General features: G+C 49.5%; 1 protein-coding gene across 1 annotated transcript in view; it reads left to right on the forward strand.

The window, feature by feature from the left end:
• Window positions 1-19107, forward strand: part of LOC138454998 (very-long-chain 3-oxoacyl-CoA reductase-like) — a 266556-nt gene that overhangs the window by 164690 nt on the left and 82759 nt on the right. The window contains exon 6 of the mRNA XM_069607112.1: window positions 12782-12826. Coding sequence (XP_069463213.1) covers window positions 12782-12826 — 45 coding nt within the window. The remainder of the gene's footprint in view (window positions 1-12781; window positions 12827-19107) is intronic.

The following is a 19107-nucleotide window of genomic DNA, read 5'->3' on the forward strand; positions in this document are numbered from 1 at the left end:
GGTCAAAGTTGACTCATTCAGCTGGAGACCTCAAGGATAGCAGCCCCCTATTCATATCAGCCAACCATTTGGCAATACATTCGGGAAACTTGAATACTGTCTTGTTGTTCCATATTACAGTACGTCTGCCGGTATCTAGCTGAAGAAGGGCCAGATCGGTTCTAACCTCGTGTAGAGAGAAAGTAGTGTCCAATGTGACGGTCAACAACAGATGATCACCCACCCCAGGGTCTACAGGGGATAAAGAAACACATGTGGCTCCCACGCTGGTAGTAACATATACATAATCGAAAACTTTTTTGGTTTTGCTTGCTTGTGCTGTTCCCAACGAATAATTAAATTATTAGTTGGGAACAGCACAAGCCATAGATGTGAAGACAGGAATTACTGGCACAAAGAAAGGTGCAAGCAAAGCCAAAAAGGTTTTCTATTTTTACTAACGGAGTGGGGGAGCTCATGATCTCCGTGAGTGCATACACTTGTGCTACATACCGAGGGATAACAAAACAGAATATCCAACTCAAAAATTCCAATCTTTAGATAGATTTTGAGCAAAATTATAATTCGCGAGAGTACAATCCTAAGGATATCACCAATGTTTTAATGTTGATGTGCATACATGATTTTATTTGCAGGTTTATGTATATCCTTGTATTGAGTATAATGTTTTTGTAATTTGAAATATGTAAAAATTGTATGTGTAAAGTTTGAATTTATTTTCATTCTGTATCACATTAAAGAATTTGACTTTGATATCACCAAAAAGCACCTCAAATTGAACCATATACATAATGGATCCTCGGTCGAGAGTTCCCCCTATGCCATGTATATGCAAGTTCTCTGGTGGGATGATCCTCCATTTGAAACATGCCATACTCGCTCAGAAATGTATCCCATTCAAAACCTCTCTTCACATACAGGGCCTGTTGGTATGCACCGGTATTAGAGTGATTCAGCATCGCACCCTCGGCACAGTTACAAATGAAATCTCCAGCTAGGATAATATAGGACCCATTCTCCTTAGCATAACAGTCCTCGTGTAGTAGGCTAAAATACACCCCCCAGATACAGTGTCAATTAATTTGAGAACAAGCAGCCACTCAAAGTAAACCTCAGGCAACAGTTTTAGGTTAAGGTCAACAGCTACTGCTAATCCTCCCCACGGAAGTTCCAGACCAAACCAGAGGGCAGGTCTGATAGCCATCCAAGTAAAAATGGGTAGTGGACATGGTTTCCTGCAACATTACATTTTTGACCCTTGAAGTGACTGGATATTTGGCCCAAATTTGCAGAGGTTGTTTAAGTCACAGACATTCCAGGTTATGATACAGACTCTAATTTTGCTAGGGATGTCCCAAGCCTTGTCTAAGTAAACCAAAAGTTTTAAGTGCCGGCCCACCCAAGACCAATCTTTGGCCGTTTGTAAGAAAGCATAGCCTCTAGTTCTACACCCCCAATAGTTCCAGCAGAGACCCTAGTCCCGGAATCATGTCCAACATCTGCATTAGGTGGGATATAATCCAAAAAGGTCTTTACCTCGTCTCCTGCTTTTAAAGTATCGAGATCATAGCCAAGAGACATAAGGTTGGCCCTCTGTTCCCATATCATATTAGACACAATCGTGGGGGCGTGGCCTGATGTCCATGGTGTGAGGACGCGGTTCCTGTGAGCTCCGGCCGAGCCGCGCAGTCCGATCCTGTTCTGGGTACCGAAAACCCAACAAATCAGCCCATCCTTCGGTGCAGCTGTACATCAGGCGATTAGCTGCACCCTACGACTTGTTCCGACAGAAATCGGAGGTCAGGGAGCTTCTCCGACGCTTCGCCCCGGCCTCCCCCTGCCCCCTGAGAGAGGTGCACGGGATCTGGCCGAGGCGCGAGATCGCTTCCCGTTTCGAGCGTTGCGGCTCCTCTGCGGCGCCCAGCCTTTGGTGCAGCCGTAAATCAGGCGATTGGCTGCACCCGACTTCTTGCCCTGACAAAAAACGGAGAGCCGGGGCCCGCTGAGACGCTCCGGTTGGGCTCCCCCTCTCTCCCATAAGAGACTTCCAAGATGGCGGCCATGATGATCTGACGATCTCGGAGCGACCCCGGAGCGGGACAGGGAGCGCACACCCTGTGGGGGCCAGATCCCAGCCCTCCAGGCGCCTCTACCATTGCCCCCTACTGTCCCGGGGTGAGGACCACTACAAGACCCCATCGATCCATCGACACACCGCCAACAAAGCCGGAGCGCGACTGTGGAGGGGGGTCACCGAGTCGGAACTACTGGACTTTCCGGACCACCCACTGCATTCCTGACTCGGGGCGTTCGGGGCGGACCGCCTATTCTCCGGGGAGCGGACCCCCCCACCAGCGCAGACCTACACTCCTCGAACTGGATCGGAGGCTGGCTCCAGACCCACTCAAACTACGATCACAACGCTCACAGGTGAGGCCTTCCCGGGTTGGGCCGTTCCCAGCGGTCCGGGCCTGGCGACTTTCTCACGGGGTTGTGGGACCTTGCCTGCCCACCCCAGGCGGCTCCCACCGAACCCCCGACTCCTGCACTCTCCCTGGCTAACCTCATTAGGCAACGCTATCTCCCTGTAGGACCCGGACCTCTCTTGTCCTCTCCTGTCCTACTAAAGGCAGGGCGCTCACACCCGCGGTGCGCCCAGATCCCGACCCACACGGGGCCTAATATCCCCGAACCTCTACGTCCCGCCGAAATCAAACCAGAAAGAGAGAGGCCGCCTGCCCCGACGGGAATCCCCTTGCGCTCCCAACCAGAACTGAAACAGCCCATCATGGCAGCAGCAAGAAACAAAACCAAAAATGCCACCCTAGATCCTTTTGTCACGGCGAAATCTCACCCCACCGCCCAGACCTCAACAGATGACTCAGCAACACGAGATAGCCCGGACACCAGACATGACCAGCTGCTAGGGGCGATTGAGGCCCTAAAATCATTTATAGACACGAAGATAGGGGAAGTAAAAGCTGACATCCAGCTGATAAGGCAAGACGCTCGCAACCTAGCTGAACGTGTCACCGTTGTGGAGTCCCATCAAGAGGATATGGCGACTGAATCGGCAGCCATGAAATCAGAACTGGCAGAACTTAAACATAAGGTGACCCTGCTGGAGGCGAGGTCCGAGGAAGCGGAGGGTCGCGCTAGACGCAGCAACATTAGGATACTGGGCATACCGGAGGGGACAGAGACTGCTGACCCGACGACCTTCGTGGAATCCTTAATCCAACAAGAGATCGGAGCGGAGAACCTCTCGCAGGGCTTCTCCATAGAGAGAGCACACAGATCGCTCCAGAAGAAACCACCCCCAGGCTCCTACCCTCGCCCCATCATAGCGAAGGTCCTCAATTTCCGAGACCGGGAGGTGATCCTGAAGTTTTCAAGGGAGGGAGGAGAGATAATACGAGGCAACTCGAGAATCACGATATACCCCGATTATACCCAGGTGGTCCAGAGAGCGAGGAACTCCTTTGTCCCAGTTAAGGCCAGGCTGAGGAAACTAGACCTAAAATATATGCTCCTATGTCCCTCCAGGTTGAAGGTAATCTACAAAGGAAAATCAATATTTCTCGAGACTCCAGCTGCGGCTAACATGTGGATGGAGCACAATAACCTGGCTGATACCCCTGTGGAATCCCCACACGGGAAACTTAGCGAAGGTACCCAAAGATGAGGGCCGCACGCCCCGACACAGATGCTTGTACCCTTCTACAGTAGCCTGAGAGGGCAAGGAACTCTAATCTCAAGAAGCAAAACTACTATGTGAGTTGCTAAAAGACTGCGGGGCTCGCCCGTTCTCCCACGCATGGACGAAGACCTCAACCCCACGAAAGACCAGTGCAGGCCAGTTGCCAGCACACACCTACCCGCGCCAGACACCCGGATTGGGACAGGGAGCGTGGGAGCACCTGAGCACTCCACCGTTGTGTCAGTCGCTGGGTGCACAAGTTTTAACTGTTTCACACAAGTTATCATCGTTCTGACTGTCCTTACTCCGAGAGCATCCGCCCAAATGGAACCGAACCCAAAACTCACCACAGGAGCTAATCACTCCACTCATCTTGGACAGACCATGGCTCACAATAACAAGCGGAAAAATCCCAAAGAGGTCGTAAACCCCTCCTCAACAATTAACACAACCAAACAATGGCACCAAAACTTAGAGTAATCACATGGAACGTCAGGGGGTTGGGGTCCTACCTTCGGAGAAATCGAATACACTCTTATCTAAGAGGAAGAAGGTATCAATCGCACTCCTACAAGAAACACACCTCTCGGCCGACTCTGCAAATAAGTTACCAAACTACTGGGGGGGCCAAGGCTACGGATCATCATACTCGAAGTATGCAAGAGGTGTGTATACGTGGGTGAGCCCAGACACACCATTTCAACAGCTGGGGGTGGAGCAGGATATCGAAGGCAGGTACTTGCTGCTGTGGGGCATGCTGGAGGGCACCCGTATATGCATAGTAAACTCGTACTTCCCCCAGCATGGAATACCCTCTTTCCTCAAGAAGCTGTGCGCTAAACTCGTGCTCCACAGAGACCATAGCCTCCTGTGGGGAGGCGACTTCAACTGCGTCATTAATGTGGAATTGGATAGATCCACCACACCACGCTCAAACAATAATCTCCCTGCTCTGGCCCTCCACAGAACAATTGAAGACCTGCACTTGGTGGACACCTGGCGAGACCTTCACCCCACAGACAGATCATATTCATTCTACTCGGCCCCCCATAACCTGCACACCAGGATAGACTACCTCTTCATAAACGACAAACTGACCCCTCAGGTCGAGTCCGCAGAGTACCTGGGCAGATCAATCTCAGATCACTCACCACTATTAGTGCAATTCTGCCTGCGACCCCCCCTACCTCCTATCCCAACGTGGCGTATGCCAGTGGAGACACTATCTGACCCTGCATTTAAGGACCACCTGGCCGAGAAACTAGAGGAGTATATAGAGATCAATAAGGGATCAGTAGTAAAATGGAGTACTCTCTGGGAGGCAATGAAGGTGGTGACGAGGGGAGAGGTGATTGCTGAGGCGGGTGGAATCAGGAAACAATTGAGGAGGGAACTGGAGGCCGAGGAGGAAAAGATCAAGCACCTCGAAAGCAATTCCCCCCCCCCACAATTGAGACAGAGAGCAAGCTGAGAGAAATTAGGGAGGAATGCAGAACAGCATGGCAAAGGCTCTCGAAGTTTGACTTCTCTACCCGCACCATGAAAGCTCATAAAGAGGCGGATAAACCAGGCAGGATACTAGCCTGGTTGTGCCGGAAGGAACATCCGAAGCAGGCCCTTACAGAGATCAGAGACGGTAACGGCACAATCCACAAAACACAACAAGCAATAAATAAGGTCTTCACTGACTTCTATGCGGAATTATATGCTCACAGCGACCTTATACCCGAGTCAGACATAAGAGACACCCTCGAAGAAGTAGACCTACCTAAACTGGCCCCTGAGCAAAGAAATATGCTGGGAGAGGTCATCACGATCGAAGACATCACCGACGCGATTAGGTCCCTCTCCACAATCAAGACCCCTGGAACCGATGGCCTTACCCCCGAGTTCTACAAGACATACGAAAAGATTCTCTCTCCCATACTATACGAAGTCTACGCGGAGGCATTCGAGACAGGCACGCTACCAGGCACCATGAGAGAGACCCTCATAGTGCCGATGCTCAAGCCAGGAAAACCACCTGAAAAATGTGACTCATATCGCCCACTTGCGCTCCTAAATTATGATAGCAAAATTCTTACGACTATACTCGCTAAGAGGCTCTCAAAGGTTATAGGTTCCCTGGTACATGTGGACCAGTGTGATTTTGTCCCTGGACGCAACACTACAGCCAATTTGAGAAGGCTTCAGCACATAATGGCACAGACAGAGGAATGCAAAGAAGACCTGGCAGTTCTCTTGCTCGATGCCATCAAGGCTTTCGACTCGATCTACTGGGAGTGGCTAATCGAAACCCTGAGAGAGTTTGGACTGGGCGAATACTTCATCCGATGGGTCAAGGTTCTTTACAGTAACCCAGTGGCAAGAGTCAAGACAGGGGGCTTGGTGTCGGGAGCCTGGGCTATTCAGAGGGGAACCAGACAAGGATGCCCGCTCTCGCCAATGCTATATATACTAGGCCTGGAACCAGTGGCAATTTATTTCAGGAAACAGCTGTTCGATGCGGGCATAAGTATTGGCGGTACGGACAACATCATTTCCTTGTACGCAGACGATGTTCTTCTATACCTTCGAGACCCCCAGATGAATGCCCCGATAGCCCTAGACATCTTAGATAATTTTTCGAGATACTCAGGCATAAAGTTCAGTCGACAGAAATCATCCGCCTTCCCTTTGGCTGGCCTTAGGAGAAAGAGCACAGAAGAGCTACCTGAGATTGGGATTCAGTGGCAATCTGAGTCCTTCCGCTATCTAGGCATCACCATAAAGCACACACCAATCTCCACTCACGAATGCAACACTGAAGCCGCATTATCGGGGGTACGGAACTCCATCAAATTTTGGTCAAAACTACCGCTATCAATGATGGGCAGAGCTGCAATATCTAAAATGATAATTTTACCTAGATTCCTTTATTACTTCATCAACATAATATACTACATTCCTCCATCCTTCTTCAGGAAGCTAGAACCCCTGATCCGAGACTTTCTTTGGGGACGAACCAGGCACAGGATTACACTGAACATCCTCACACTTCCCTACTCCGCTGGAGGAATCCAACTACCCGATTTCCAGGGATATTATCTGGCGGCACAACTAACACATGTCAAATGGCTGAGCGATGAGCCCTCGGCTGAGACGAACCTTCTCTGCCAGCTGACCTCACCCCTGCATCCTAAAGAGCTAATATGGAATAACAAAATAGGGCCCCCTGACCCGCCCATAATAGTGCAGGTGGGTCGACAGGTGTGGAAAAAGACTAGATCTATGCTGGGTTTGAAGCACCTATACTCACCCGAGATTCCCATTCTTGCTGACGTATGTGTAGCCCCCGATGACCTATCAATAATGAGAAGATGGGAGAACTGTGGTGTCTACACGTGGGGAGACTTGTTCGACGAAGGGCAATTCAGAGACTTTGAATCACTACAGGGAAACGATGGGCTCGCCCCGTGCCACTACCTATGGTACCAAAAGGTTAAATTTATCGCCAAGAAGAAATGGAATGTGTGGTCTGAGGAACCCGAAACACACGCCCTGATCCAAGAGATGCACGGAGTCAGCGACGGTTGGAAACCAACATCAAGACTATATACCCAAATAAACGACAGATCGAACCCAAGAAGTACACGCTTGAAAGAGAAATAGGAATCTGACCTGGGGACTGAAATCACGGAGGGAGAATGGTCTAGAGCCCTAGCATACCCGAGGAGATATCCAGGAACGCCAGGTTCAGGCTAATACAGCTCAATGTCTTATATAGGACTTACATGTCCCCACACAGAATATCCACCTTCAATGACAGAGTCAGCCCGATGTGCCCATGGTGCCCCTCTGACCACGCTGACATGATCCACATGTTTTGGACCTGCCCTAAATCTCAGAAACTATGGTTCGCTGCTGAACAGACGTGCAGGAAAGCTGGCCTGGAGACATATGAATGGACACCGAAAGAGTGCCTCTTAGGCACCTACCCGAGGCTAAGCAAGATCAAGCACTTGATGAAACTAATGGACATAGCATGTGTGCTGATAAAAAGAACGATCGCAATGGCCTGGAAATCCCCAGCAGGCCCCAGGTACGAACCTTGGATCAGGGAGATGGAAAGATGGACGATAGCAGAAACTGGAGCATGGGAGGAGGGAAGCAATCGGGGCGGAGAAGACTCGAGCTCCACACTTGAGGCCTGGAAGACCCTTCTGAGAGACATGATCTTCTCGTCGACCTATAAACCTCCCTGAATCAACCACCCACAAATGTCACAATGGCCAAATTTGTGCACTGTCGCATCCATCCTGCACAAGCCACCCCCCCTCCGCGTACCTCAAAGACCATTCAGAGCCCAACGGAACAGAGACTGGGGTTCACCTCCACAAGCAAAGTCCACAATAACTCGGAGACCAAGAGACAGTCACTGTTATCACTTTTACTTCTTTTGTTTCTTTTCCCTTTTTTCCTCTTGTTTGTTCCGTTCACTGTTCAATCTTATTCATAACTAATATGGCATAAGTGGTATGCAATTCAGGATTGATACAAACCAGGATTGTAATGGTCCGTAATATAACTGTAAATGTTAAATGCCAATAAAAACATTACAAAATAAATAAATATTAGACACAATCGTTGAGTGAAAACAACTCACCATTCGCAAATTGTTAACTAGTGGTAGAGTGATATTCTGTAATGATAGATCTAAGCTGGGGGATCATTCTAAAGACATACAGGATACGTGATCTATTCAAAGCCATTATACCATCTTTTGTCTTCCTCACAGCCCATCCCACCAATACACCACAAATCTCATCACCCCTCTTTCCTCCATCATCGATCCCGACACTAGCCACTCGAACCCCAGCCTCTAAATTCAAAAGAGTGTTCACTTTGAGTGGCTCCTGCTGCTGTCTCAGTCAAACCCTCAGAGGGGTCCATTTTAGGAACACCCGCTTTGACTCACTTCTTGATCGAGATATTCCCAAAAATTAGGATCCACTGTCCCCATCAGCTCCGCATTGGATGACCTATCTTCTCGAGCCTCCACATTAGGTAGAACCGGGTAGATCTCCTCCACACATCAAATGATATCCTTCTCAGTAACCAAATTGACGGCACAAGAGACCTTCTTGTTACTTGAGTTATTCATTCCGTTCACAGTAGACAGGTGCATAATGCGTCTTAGGTGGCATTGTGCCCCTTTAACTTAGTATTAGGCTTGTTTTTAGATTTTTCTGCCTAGCCCTGACCCTTTTCTTTGCCAGTGTTTTTAGGCCCTCTAAGCTTAACCTTTTTCTCCCCCCCAACGTGCTTTCCATACTGCCAAGTGGCTCATCGTCTATCCCTTGTAGCTGATCTGGGAGTCCATTCGTCTCAAGGAAAGCCATGGGCCCAAGATAGCCCATGGCCTCCACAAGGCAAGTTGACTGTCAGGTGGTTCAGTCTGTTAAAGTGACATTATATCCGGATTGTTATCGGCTACCACCATGGGTATAGCACAGCGGGTGACTGTCACCTCCCTGTCAGCCACTTTGTCCCTAGAATTGGTTGTCAACAATTCAAAAAGAATACAAATTATTTTGTCCATCTTGATCAATCTTTTTTCATTAGCAACAGCCATTTTGGTCATTTCTTCCCACTGGTCACATCGGGTCGATGAACCCCGGCAGAACCCCTCCAGATATACAAGCCGAGCAGACAGATCATTGAAGGCCGGTTGTTGGCCTGTAAGAACCCTACCAATCAGATCTTTTTTTTGCCAACATTTTAGGAGCAAGGTTTAAGCTAATATGCAAGTTGGACAACAGCATAGATGGAAACTCATTGAGCAGGGGCTGGTCAGAGACTGCCTCAGCCAATTGCGGGAGGACACCCCGAGATGGGGAGGGACCCACTCACACACTAAATAGCTGCGGGCCCATATTGAGGGGCTCACAGTGCACATGATGGTTACATGCCCCGTACAAACTCGTCGAGCAACTCAGCGGCCACCCCGCAGTAGAATAATGCTTTAATGGAGAACTCCTCCCCTTCCTCAGCAACAGACACAGGAAAGAGACTGGACTTGCACTTGCTGCGCAGACTGCAACAACTCGTCGGCAGCGTTGGAATAATGGCTTAAAGGAAAACTCCTCTTCCTCAGCAACAGACACAGTAAAGAGACTGGACTTGCACTTGCTGCACAGACTGCAACAACTCGTCTACCAACTCCACCGCCGCTCCGCAGTAGAATAATGCTTTAATGGAAAACTCCTCCTCTTCCTCTGCAAAAGACACAGTAAAGAGACTGGACTTGCACTTGCTGCACATACTGCAAGAACTCGTCGACCAACTCTGCTTGACCAGCAGTGGTAGCCCAAGCAAATGTGCCTGCTCCTACTGTGTTACCAAACTGACAAAACTAACCTTACAAGAAGGGATGTTCCCATATGGTCTAAAGAGGTCCACATCTCTCCCAAAATGCCATTGTTCTCAATAACTACAGCTCAATAGCTGGTCTAGCATGGATGTCAAACACCATTGAAAAAGTTTCACACAACAATTTATGCAATTTGTTGAAGCCAACCATATCCTCGACCCACTCCAATCCGCTTTCCATTCTTAACATTACACGGAAACCGCTTGGATCATTGTTATGGGCGATCTACTCGTCCACTCTGAACAAGACCTGCTATCTTTAATGATCATTCTATTCTCCTAACCAGATTTGTATAACTGTAGGCTTACAGATGTTTTTTCAATGGAATTTTTATCAAGAAATTCCATGAAAAAAGCTAATCGAAATATAGAGGGAGTAAGGTGATCAAAGGGACAGTTAAGGGGTTGGGGTAGAGTTAAAAATATGTAGAAGTAGGGTTTGAGGAGAACCTCCCGAAATAGAAAAAAACACATTTGCAATTTTTTCTTACAAAAAACATTGACAAAAACCTGTCAGTAAACGGACATAGAGCCACGAGATTGACCCACATCGCTGGAGTTCACAGCACCACACTGCACTAGTATCGCAGATTCCTCTACAGAAGAACACAATCTGTGAAATGTGGCCCTTTTTTTCGCTCCCCTTGCTGAAATTATCTGTGGTGTCCCCCAGGGTACCTCTCCTTCCCCAATCCTTTTCAATATTTACATACTGCCACTTATGCCTATAATCCGCAGTTTTAAGGTCCACTTTCACTCCTCTGCAGATGATCTACAACTCTACATCAAAATGACAGGTCCAACAGACAACTTTAATCAAATACAACTTTGTCTCAATCAAATTAAATCATGGCTAGCAAAAAATGTACTTCATCTTAATCCATCAAAAACAGAACTGTTCTATTCAGGTCCCAAACATCTGCTTCCCGACTTAATTCAACAATCTCCACCTCCATTTGTGTTTGGCATGTCAATAATGCCAAAAAACAAAGTAAAACATCTTGGGGTCATATTGGACTCTAAATTGGCCTTATCTATAATGAATGTGTCAAACACGTCTTTGTCAGCATCTGTCTGCTCTGGAGGGATTTCCCTTATATTGCAATCTCCAACTACGCTTCTGTAGTCGGCATACTAGTACACTCTAAGCTAGAGTATGTGAATGTTCTCTGTACCAGCCCACGCAAATATCTGATTCACTGCCTCCAACAAATTGCTGAAACCACTGCGGTTTCCGAAGGATTACTCAATCACCTTCCCCAGGCTCAATCTTCACTAGCCGCCTCTGCATTCACGAATCCCATTCAAGATCCTATGTCTTGTCTTCAAGTGCGTTCACGTACAGGCACCACCATACCTTGCCTAGAGAATTCAACTGTACCTGCCCTCCCGAACACTCTATCGTCAACCGTGGTTCCCAAAAGCCGTTGTTCAACGAGATGACCGCCGCTTCTCAGTATTTGGCCTAATGTCATGGAACGGCCTACGTCCCTCTCTCCCCCCACTCCTTGGAATCACTCACGGTTTTTCGTAAGCAACTGAAAACCTTTTTCCCACAATCTGGATAGTCACTAAACATATCTTAGCAAACATCTTGATAAGTATCCCAATTTGAATATTATCTGCGCCCAGTTGCAGTTTATAAGTATAAAAAAAATAAATAAGGAGGTGAGAACTATGTCACCCCAAGACCTGCAGCATTCTTGCCCCCTAGGGAGCGGGTATTTAAAAGGTTATCAATATTCAGTATTGCATCAACTATATATAGAGCTAATTATATATTGCAATTATCTAGCCTTCCTGTATCCCCCTCACATGCCCCTCAATTCTCTCTTTTTCCTTCATCTCCGTCGCCTTTTCCTAATCTCTCCTCCATGGCACTCCACTTTGTAAGGATCATCTCTACCTTTTCCCATATCATGCTCCCCTCTCTCTCCCTCGCCGACATCTGTCTATACCTACCTCTCCCTCAGTCCCTTTCTCCTAATCCACATCCCTTGTCTTGCTTTTGCTGTGATTGTTCAGTTCCTCGCCCTACGCATCGCCCCTTTTACCTTCCTACACCACCCACTTAGCCACCACTGTGCGCAGCCCTCCACTGAGAATGAAGAAAAGCTTTCGAATTCTGTCCTATGGGCTGTAACCCACCCAGGATGCCCTCAATCACATTTGAGCCCTTTGTACCATCGCACAGAAGAATATCCATTAGTATATCAGTCTAAACCCCAACCCATAAGTGCAGCCCAGCCAATCTCCTCTGAGCAATAGTCCCAACAACAACCCCCGACACGTGTTTCTGCCTCCCTGGGGCACAATCCATGAGGTTCCACAACCAGATCCCTTTCACCACACCTTTGGAATAAAGTCTTCTGCTCAATTTCTCTTCCCATCAAACCTTCTGGACTAGATTGCTGCGTGGAACGCTTTCATTTCTGTTCCGGCTCACACATTTCGTGTCAAGTCCTTAACAGAACATCTGTTGTGACCAGGCCGGAGGTCCCCATTGGCCCCTTTTCAAATGTAATGAGGTGTGCGTGTATTGTTTATCAGCCTAGGCTAGAACACCAGTCAGATACAATGTTGCAGTGGTGCAATCTTTCAACAGTTAGCGCTTTAGGCCCCAGTGTGATGCCTGGAAGATAAAGGCTGTTCTCTCTGTTTCTCTTGCAGAAGATTCCCCACATCATCAACTGCAACATGCTCTCGTTGACCAAGGTGAGTGGAACTCAGACAACGGAAGTGTGCCTAGTGTTACCAGGTCTAGGCTACGCACTCACAGGGAGGAGGGAGCCAAACCAGCAGCGGCCAGAGAATGGGAAAGTGTAGAGGAACATTTATTGACCAAGGTGGGGAGAGTCCAAACAACGGAACTGTTCCAAGGGTTCCAAGGTCTAGGCTACGCACTCACAGGGAGAGTTAAACCAGCAGCGGCCAGAGAATGGGAAAGTGTAAGGGGCCATCTAACAACCAAGGTACGTGAAACCCAGACAACAGAACTGTGCCATGGGTTACCAGTCTTGACACTGCACTCAGAGGGAGGGTCAAACCAGCAGCGGCCAAAGAATGGGAAAGTGTAAGGGGGCGTCTATCAACCAAGGCGGGAGGAACCCAGACAACGGAACTGCCCTATGCATTACCAGTCTAGAACCTGCGCTCGCAGGAGCGGTCAAACCAGCAGCAGCCAGAGAATGGGAACGTGTAAAGGGGCATGTATCAACCAAGGTAAGTCAAACCCAGACAACGGAACTGTGCAATGTGTTACCAGGTCTAGGCACCACACTCGCAGGTAAGGGTCAAACCAGCAGCGGCCAGAGAATCGCAAAGTGTAAGGGGGCGTCTATCAACCAAGATGAGAGGATGTCAAACAACGGAATTGTGCCATGGGTTACCAGTCTTGACACCACACTCGCAGGGGGGTCAAACCAGCAGCGGCCAAAGAATGGGAAAGTGTAAGGGGGCGTCTATCAACCAAGGCGGGAGGAACCCAGACAACGGAACTGCCCTATGCATTACCAGTCTAGAACCTGCGCTCGCAGGAGCGGTCAAACCAGCAGCAGCCAGAGAATGGGAACGTGTAAAGGGGCATGTATCAACCAAGGTAAGTCAAACCCAGACAACGGAACTGTGCCATGGGTTACCAGGTCTAGGCACCACACTCGCAGTTAAGGGTCAAACCAGCAGCGGCCAGAGAATCGCAAAGTGTAAGGGGGCGCCTATCAACCAAGATGAGAGGATGTCAAACAACGGAATTGTGCCATGGGTTACCAGTCTTGACACCACACTCGCAGGGGGGTCAAACCAGCAGCGGCCATAGATTGGGAAAGTGTAAAGGTGCGTGTATCAACCAAAGCGAGACGAACCCAGCCAACGGAACTGCGCCATGCGTTACCCATGTAGACACCGCTCTCGCAGGGGGGGAATCAAACCAGCAGCGGCCAGAGAATGGGAAAGTGTAAGGGTGCATGCATCAACCAAGGCGAGAGGAACCTAGACAACGGAACTGTGCAATAGGTTACCAGGTCTAGGCACCACATTTGCAGGGAGGGTCAAACCAGCGGCTGCCAGAGAATGGGAAAGTGTAAGGGTGCGTGTATCAACCAAAGCGAGACGAACCCAGCCAACGGAACTGCGCCATGCGTTACCCATGTAGACACCGCTCTCGCAGGGGGGGAATCAAACCAGCAGCCGCCAGAGAATGGGAAAGTGTAAGGGTGCATGCATCAACCAAGGCGAGAGGAACCTAGACAACGGAACTGCGCCATGGGTTACCAATCTAGACACCGCTCTCGCAGGGAGGGTCAAACCAGCAGCCGCCAGAGAATGGGAAAGTGTAAGGGTGCATGCATCAACCAAGGCGAGAGGAACCTAGACAACGGAACTGCGCCATGGGTTACCAATCTAGACACCGCTCTCGCAGGGAGGGTCAAACCAGCAGCCGCCAGAGAATGGGAAAGTGTAAGGGTGCATGCATCAACCAAGGCGAGAGGAAACTAGACAACGGAACTGCGCCATGGGTTACCAGTCTAGACACCGCTCTCACAGGGAGGGTCAAACCAGCGGCGGCCAGAGAATGGGAAAGTGTAAAGGTGCATGCATCAACCAAGGCGAGAGGAACCTAGACAACGGAACTGCGCCATGGGTTACCAGTCTAGACACCGCTCTCACAGGGAGGGTCAAACCAGCAGCGGCCAGAGAATGGGAAAGTGTAAAGGTGCATGCATCAACCAAGGCGAGAGGAACCTAGACAATGGAACTGGGCCATGGGTTACCAGTCTAGACACCGCTCTCACAGGGAGGGTCAAACCAGCATCGGCCAGAGAATGGGAAAGTGTAAAGGTGCATGCATCAACCAAGGCGAGAGGAACCTAGACAACGGAACTGCGCCATGGGTTACCAGTCTAGACACCGCTCTCACAGGGAGGGTCAAACCAGCAGCGGCCAGAGAATGGGAAAGTGTAAAGGTGCATGCATCAACCAAGGCGAGAGGAACCTAGACAACGGAACTGCGCCATGGGTTACCAGTCTAGACACCGCTCTCACAGGGAGGGTCAAACCAGCATCGGCCAGAGAATGGGAAAGTGTAAAGGTGCATGCATCAACCAAGGCGAGAGGAACCTAGACAACGGAACTGCGCCATGGGTTACCAGTCTAGACACCGCTCTCACAGGGAGGGTCAAACCAGCATCGGCCAGAGAATGGGAAAGTGTAAAGGTGCATGCATCAACCAAGGCGAGAGGAACCTAGACAACGGAACTGCGCCATGGGTTACCAGTCTAGACACCGCTCTCGCAGGGAGGGTCAAACCAGCAGCCGCCAGAGAATGGGAAAGTGTAAAGGTGCATGCATCAACCAAGGCGAGAGGAACCTAGACAACGGAACTGCGCCATGGGTTACCAGTCTAGACACCGCTCTCGCAGGGAGGGTCAAACCAGCAGCCGCCAGAGAATGGGAAAGTGTAAAGGTGCATGCATCAACCAAGGCGAGAGGAACCTAGACAACGGAACTGGGCCATGGGTTACCAGTCTAGACACCGCTCTCACAGGGAGGGTCAAACCAGCATCGGCCAGAGAATGGGAAAGTGTAAAGGTGCATGCATCAACCAAGGCGAGAGGAACCTAGACAACGGAACTGCGCCATGGGTTACCAGTCTAGACACCGCTCTCACAGGGAGGGTCAAACCAGCAGCGGCCAGAGAATGGGAAAGTGTAAAGGTGCATGCATCAACCAAGGCGAGAGGAACCTAGACAACGGAACTGTGCAATAGGTTACCAGGTCTAGGCACTGTGCTCGCAGGGAGGGTCAAACCAGCGGCGGCCAGAGATTGGGAAAGTGTAAAGGGGCGTCTTTCAACGAAGGTGCAGGATCTCAAACAATGGAATTGCGCCATGGGTTACCAGTCTAGACACCGCACTTGCTGGGGAGGGGGAGTCAAACCAGCAGCGGCCAGAGAATGGGATATTGTAAGAGGACCATGTATTGACCAAGGTGGGTGGAACCCAGACAGCTGAAGTGTGCCAAGGGTTACCAACCTACAACCTGGACTCACATGAAGGGTCCGAGCAGTAGCGGCCAGAGAATGGCATTGTGTAGGGGCGTGGGGGGCAGTATACTGAAAAAGGGGAGTAGAACCAAGACAACTGAAATATGCAAAGGGCTACCAGTCTGAAAAGAGGACTCACAGGGAAGGTCAATGCAGCCGCGGCCTGAGAATGGGAAAGTGTAGGGGGGGTGCATTCTGGAGGTGTTGGTCGTTGTGCGGTTCCCAGGTAAAGATGCTCCCAGTCACTCGATTGCTTAACATGCTGAGTGAGGGTGCACTATGTTTGGAGCACCTTAGGGGGCCGTCCACTTACGGAAGTTTCTGGAAGTTCAGCTGCGTGAAGTGGATTGACCGGTGCTGAGAGCAGAGACAGGCTGGGGGCAGCCCTGGAAAAGGAAGCAGGCAGTCCAGTAAGAATGGGAAGTGACTAGGCCCCCAGATTCCAAGGACCCTTCTACCAGGGACCCCAAAACAGCCGTCTGCTTACTAGTTATGGACAGAAGCTCAAAGTTGTCTTTCGGGCAGGATACGCTAAATGTCATCAGTCAGTGATTTAAGCAGGAAATTGACCAAGAGGACGGGGGACTACTTTTCATTGAAGGTGGAGCTGCTGGTGGTCCTTATGCCCTCTCTAAACCTCAGATGCTGTGGCTAAAGGAGAAAAAAAACTTGGCCACTACAAGGGTAAAGGTCAGGAAGGAGTTCATAATGGGAGACCGATGGGCGTCCTAGAGGCTTGACTGCTCTCTACTGCGGATCAGCTCCTGCAAAGAGTTTCCAGAAATATAGTGCAAAGGAGCCCCACCCCCAACCCAGGCAGCCAAGCGTGATGTCCCAAAGGTGACCAGTGCAGTGCCAAAGCAGAGGCACAGAGGTCCTTCATCATAGAGAGAGTACACAAACTCTCTTAAAGCACATATTTTGAATCTGCTCGTGTAGTAGCTTCACGCTGCTAGTAAAGGGGAGGCTCCCAACCCCCAGAATGTCACCCCAGCTGCATGAATTAACTGAATTCTTTTGCCCTGGGCACCTGCTAATGCCCCTCGGAGCAGCAGTGCTGCCCATGTCTGCAAGGCTGCCAAGATCAGTCGTTCTGATCCTGCTGCTACTTAACCAACTCATCGTGGAAATCAAAATAAGTGAGGACAGGACTGTATGTACTTTAAGGCTGTTTTGTTACTTATGTTTCACTGGGCCGTGATAAAGAAAAAGCAGCAGAACCGGCTCAGAGTCCTGATGATTACTGCGTGACTTCATTGATTTGATGTTAGCAATTTATTTTCCTGCTCCTGTTTGACATTATTTATTTATCACAAGTTCTTATAAACCGCGCCACATGCCCGGAGTCCTCAGTGCGCGCACATTATATTTAGGCTCTAGGTGGGGGGGCACTGATATTTTAAGATATGTATGTCAAAGCATGTTCTGAAGTAGGGTCCTATGAGGCTATTGGCCAGTATGTAGGAATCATTAGGTTGCATAAACATGCACTGGTCCTGTTTGGGGGAGTGTCGGAGGTGGGGGGTACATCGCGAGAAGCATCCTGTCATATGATATCCAAAGCGTCACCAAAATATGACATACTAACAAGAACATCATTGTCAGCCAAAATGATGATGAGTTAAAATTAAGTGGTAGGTCCAGGCTTGTGGTTGGGTCCAGGATTAGTGTTAGCTCAGGGCCCCAAACTCCTAGGTCCATGCACCGCCCACGCCCCATATTACCCGAGTTTGGGTGATCGGATCCCCACTGTTTCCTCCCGTGGTTACTTGTAGGTCCTTTTCTGACAATGACCCTCTCTCCGCTGTTGTTCGATCGCATATCCCTTGTTTCTCTGCTCCCTAACCTTGTTCTTCCTCTTATGATTGTAAAGTGCTCCATTACTTCTGGGAACTAGATCCGTGCCCAATAAACTCCCAATTATACTAATGAAAGGGTCATAGTAAGAGTTAGGCTGGGAATAGGCTTACCGTCAGGGTCACAGCGAGTGTGAGGTTTTGGATTAAGGCTACGGTTAGGGACAGCAGTCTGCAACATCCAGCCCTCCAGATGTTTTGGACTACAACTCCTATCAGCTCGAGCCAGCATAGTCAATGGTGAGGGATCATTTGATTTGAAGTCCCAAACATGTGGAGGGCGAAAGGGTGAAGACTCCCGCATCAGGATCAGGGCAATGTTGAGATTAGGTTTAGGGTTAGTTTGAGGATAAGAGCAGTGAGAGGTTTTGGTGTGCTTCTATAAGATATACTTTAGAAAATAAATGAAGCTCCAGAGATCAGTATGGGAATGAGGCATCGGTTTACCCTGCATACGCACCTATTACCTTGCGACACAGATAGGGGTAGTAAACAACTGGATACACAGCGACCCCACACTACCACACATCATAATTGAACTGGAGATCATGGCCCCGTTAACCCTGCTGCAGATCCTGTACGCCACCCACAACCAGCTCCCGACGCTGCCCAAAATGACCCACCATATTCGTGGTGCCTGGCGGGATGCACACAAACTAATCGGCTGGAAAGGAAAGCCAACACTATCACAACCCATATGGCACAACGCGCTCCTCCCAGAAATAGTAAAAATGGGCTCTTTTGGTCACTGTAACGCTCACCTGACTCCCACGGAGACGCTGACCAGGTCTGGACTGCTGCGGCCTCTTCTAAGGTGATGTGCAGAACTCGGAAGACCGACTGGACAGGACCCCCAAATCTCGCTTGTCTGATTCGCAGGAGAATCCTTCTGCAGATGGAGAAAGGGGATTAACTACCTGCGGAGTAGCGCGTCGGCCTCCCACTTACCTCTTTCACTCTCCTCAGACCACCTCCGAAATTCCCCGTTAACTCTCACCTTAAGGTTTGAAAGGACACGCTCTCCATCCTGCTTCTGGTGCAGGGGTGCGATTATAGCCAGTTACTTCACTGGTGTTCGGATTGGTGAGGATCCAAGCTTA

The sequence above is a fragment of the Ambystoma mexicanum genome, chromosome 1p (genome assembly GCF_040938575.1).
Source record: "Ambystoma mexicanum isolate Mex_15411 chromosome 1p, UKY_AmexF1_1, whole genome shotgun sequence".
Taxonomy (NCBI): domain Eukaryota; kingdom Metazoa; phylum Chordata; class Amphibia; order Caudata; family Ambystomatidae; genus Ambystoma; species Ambystoma mexicanum.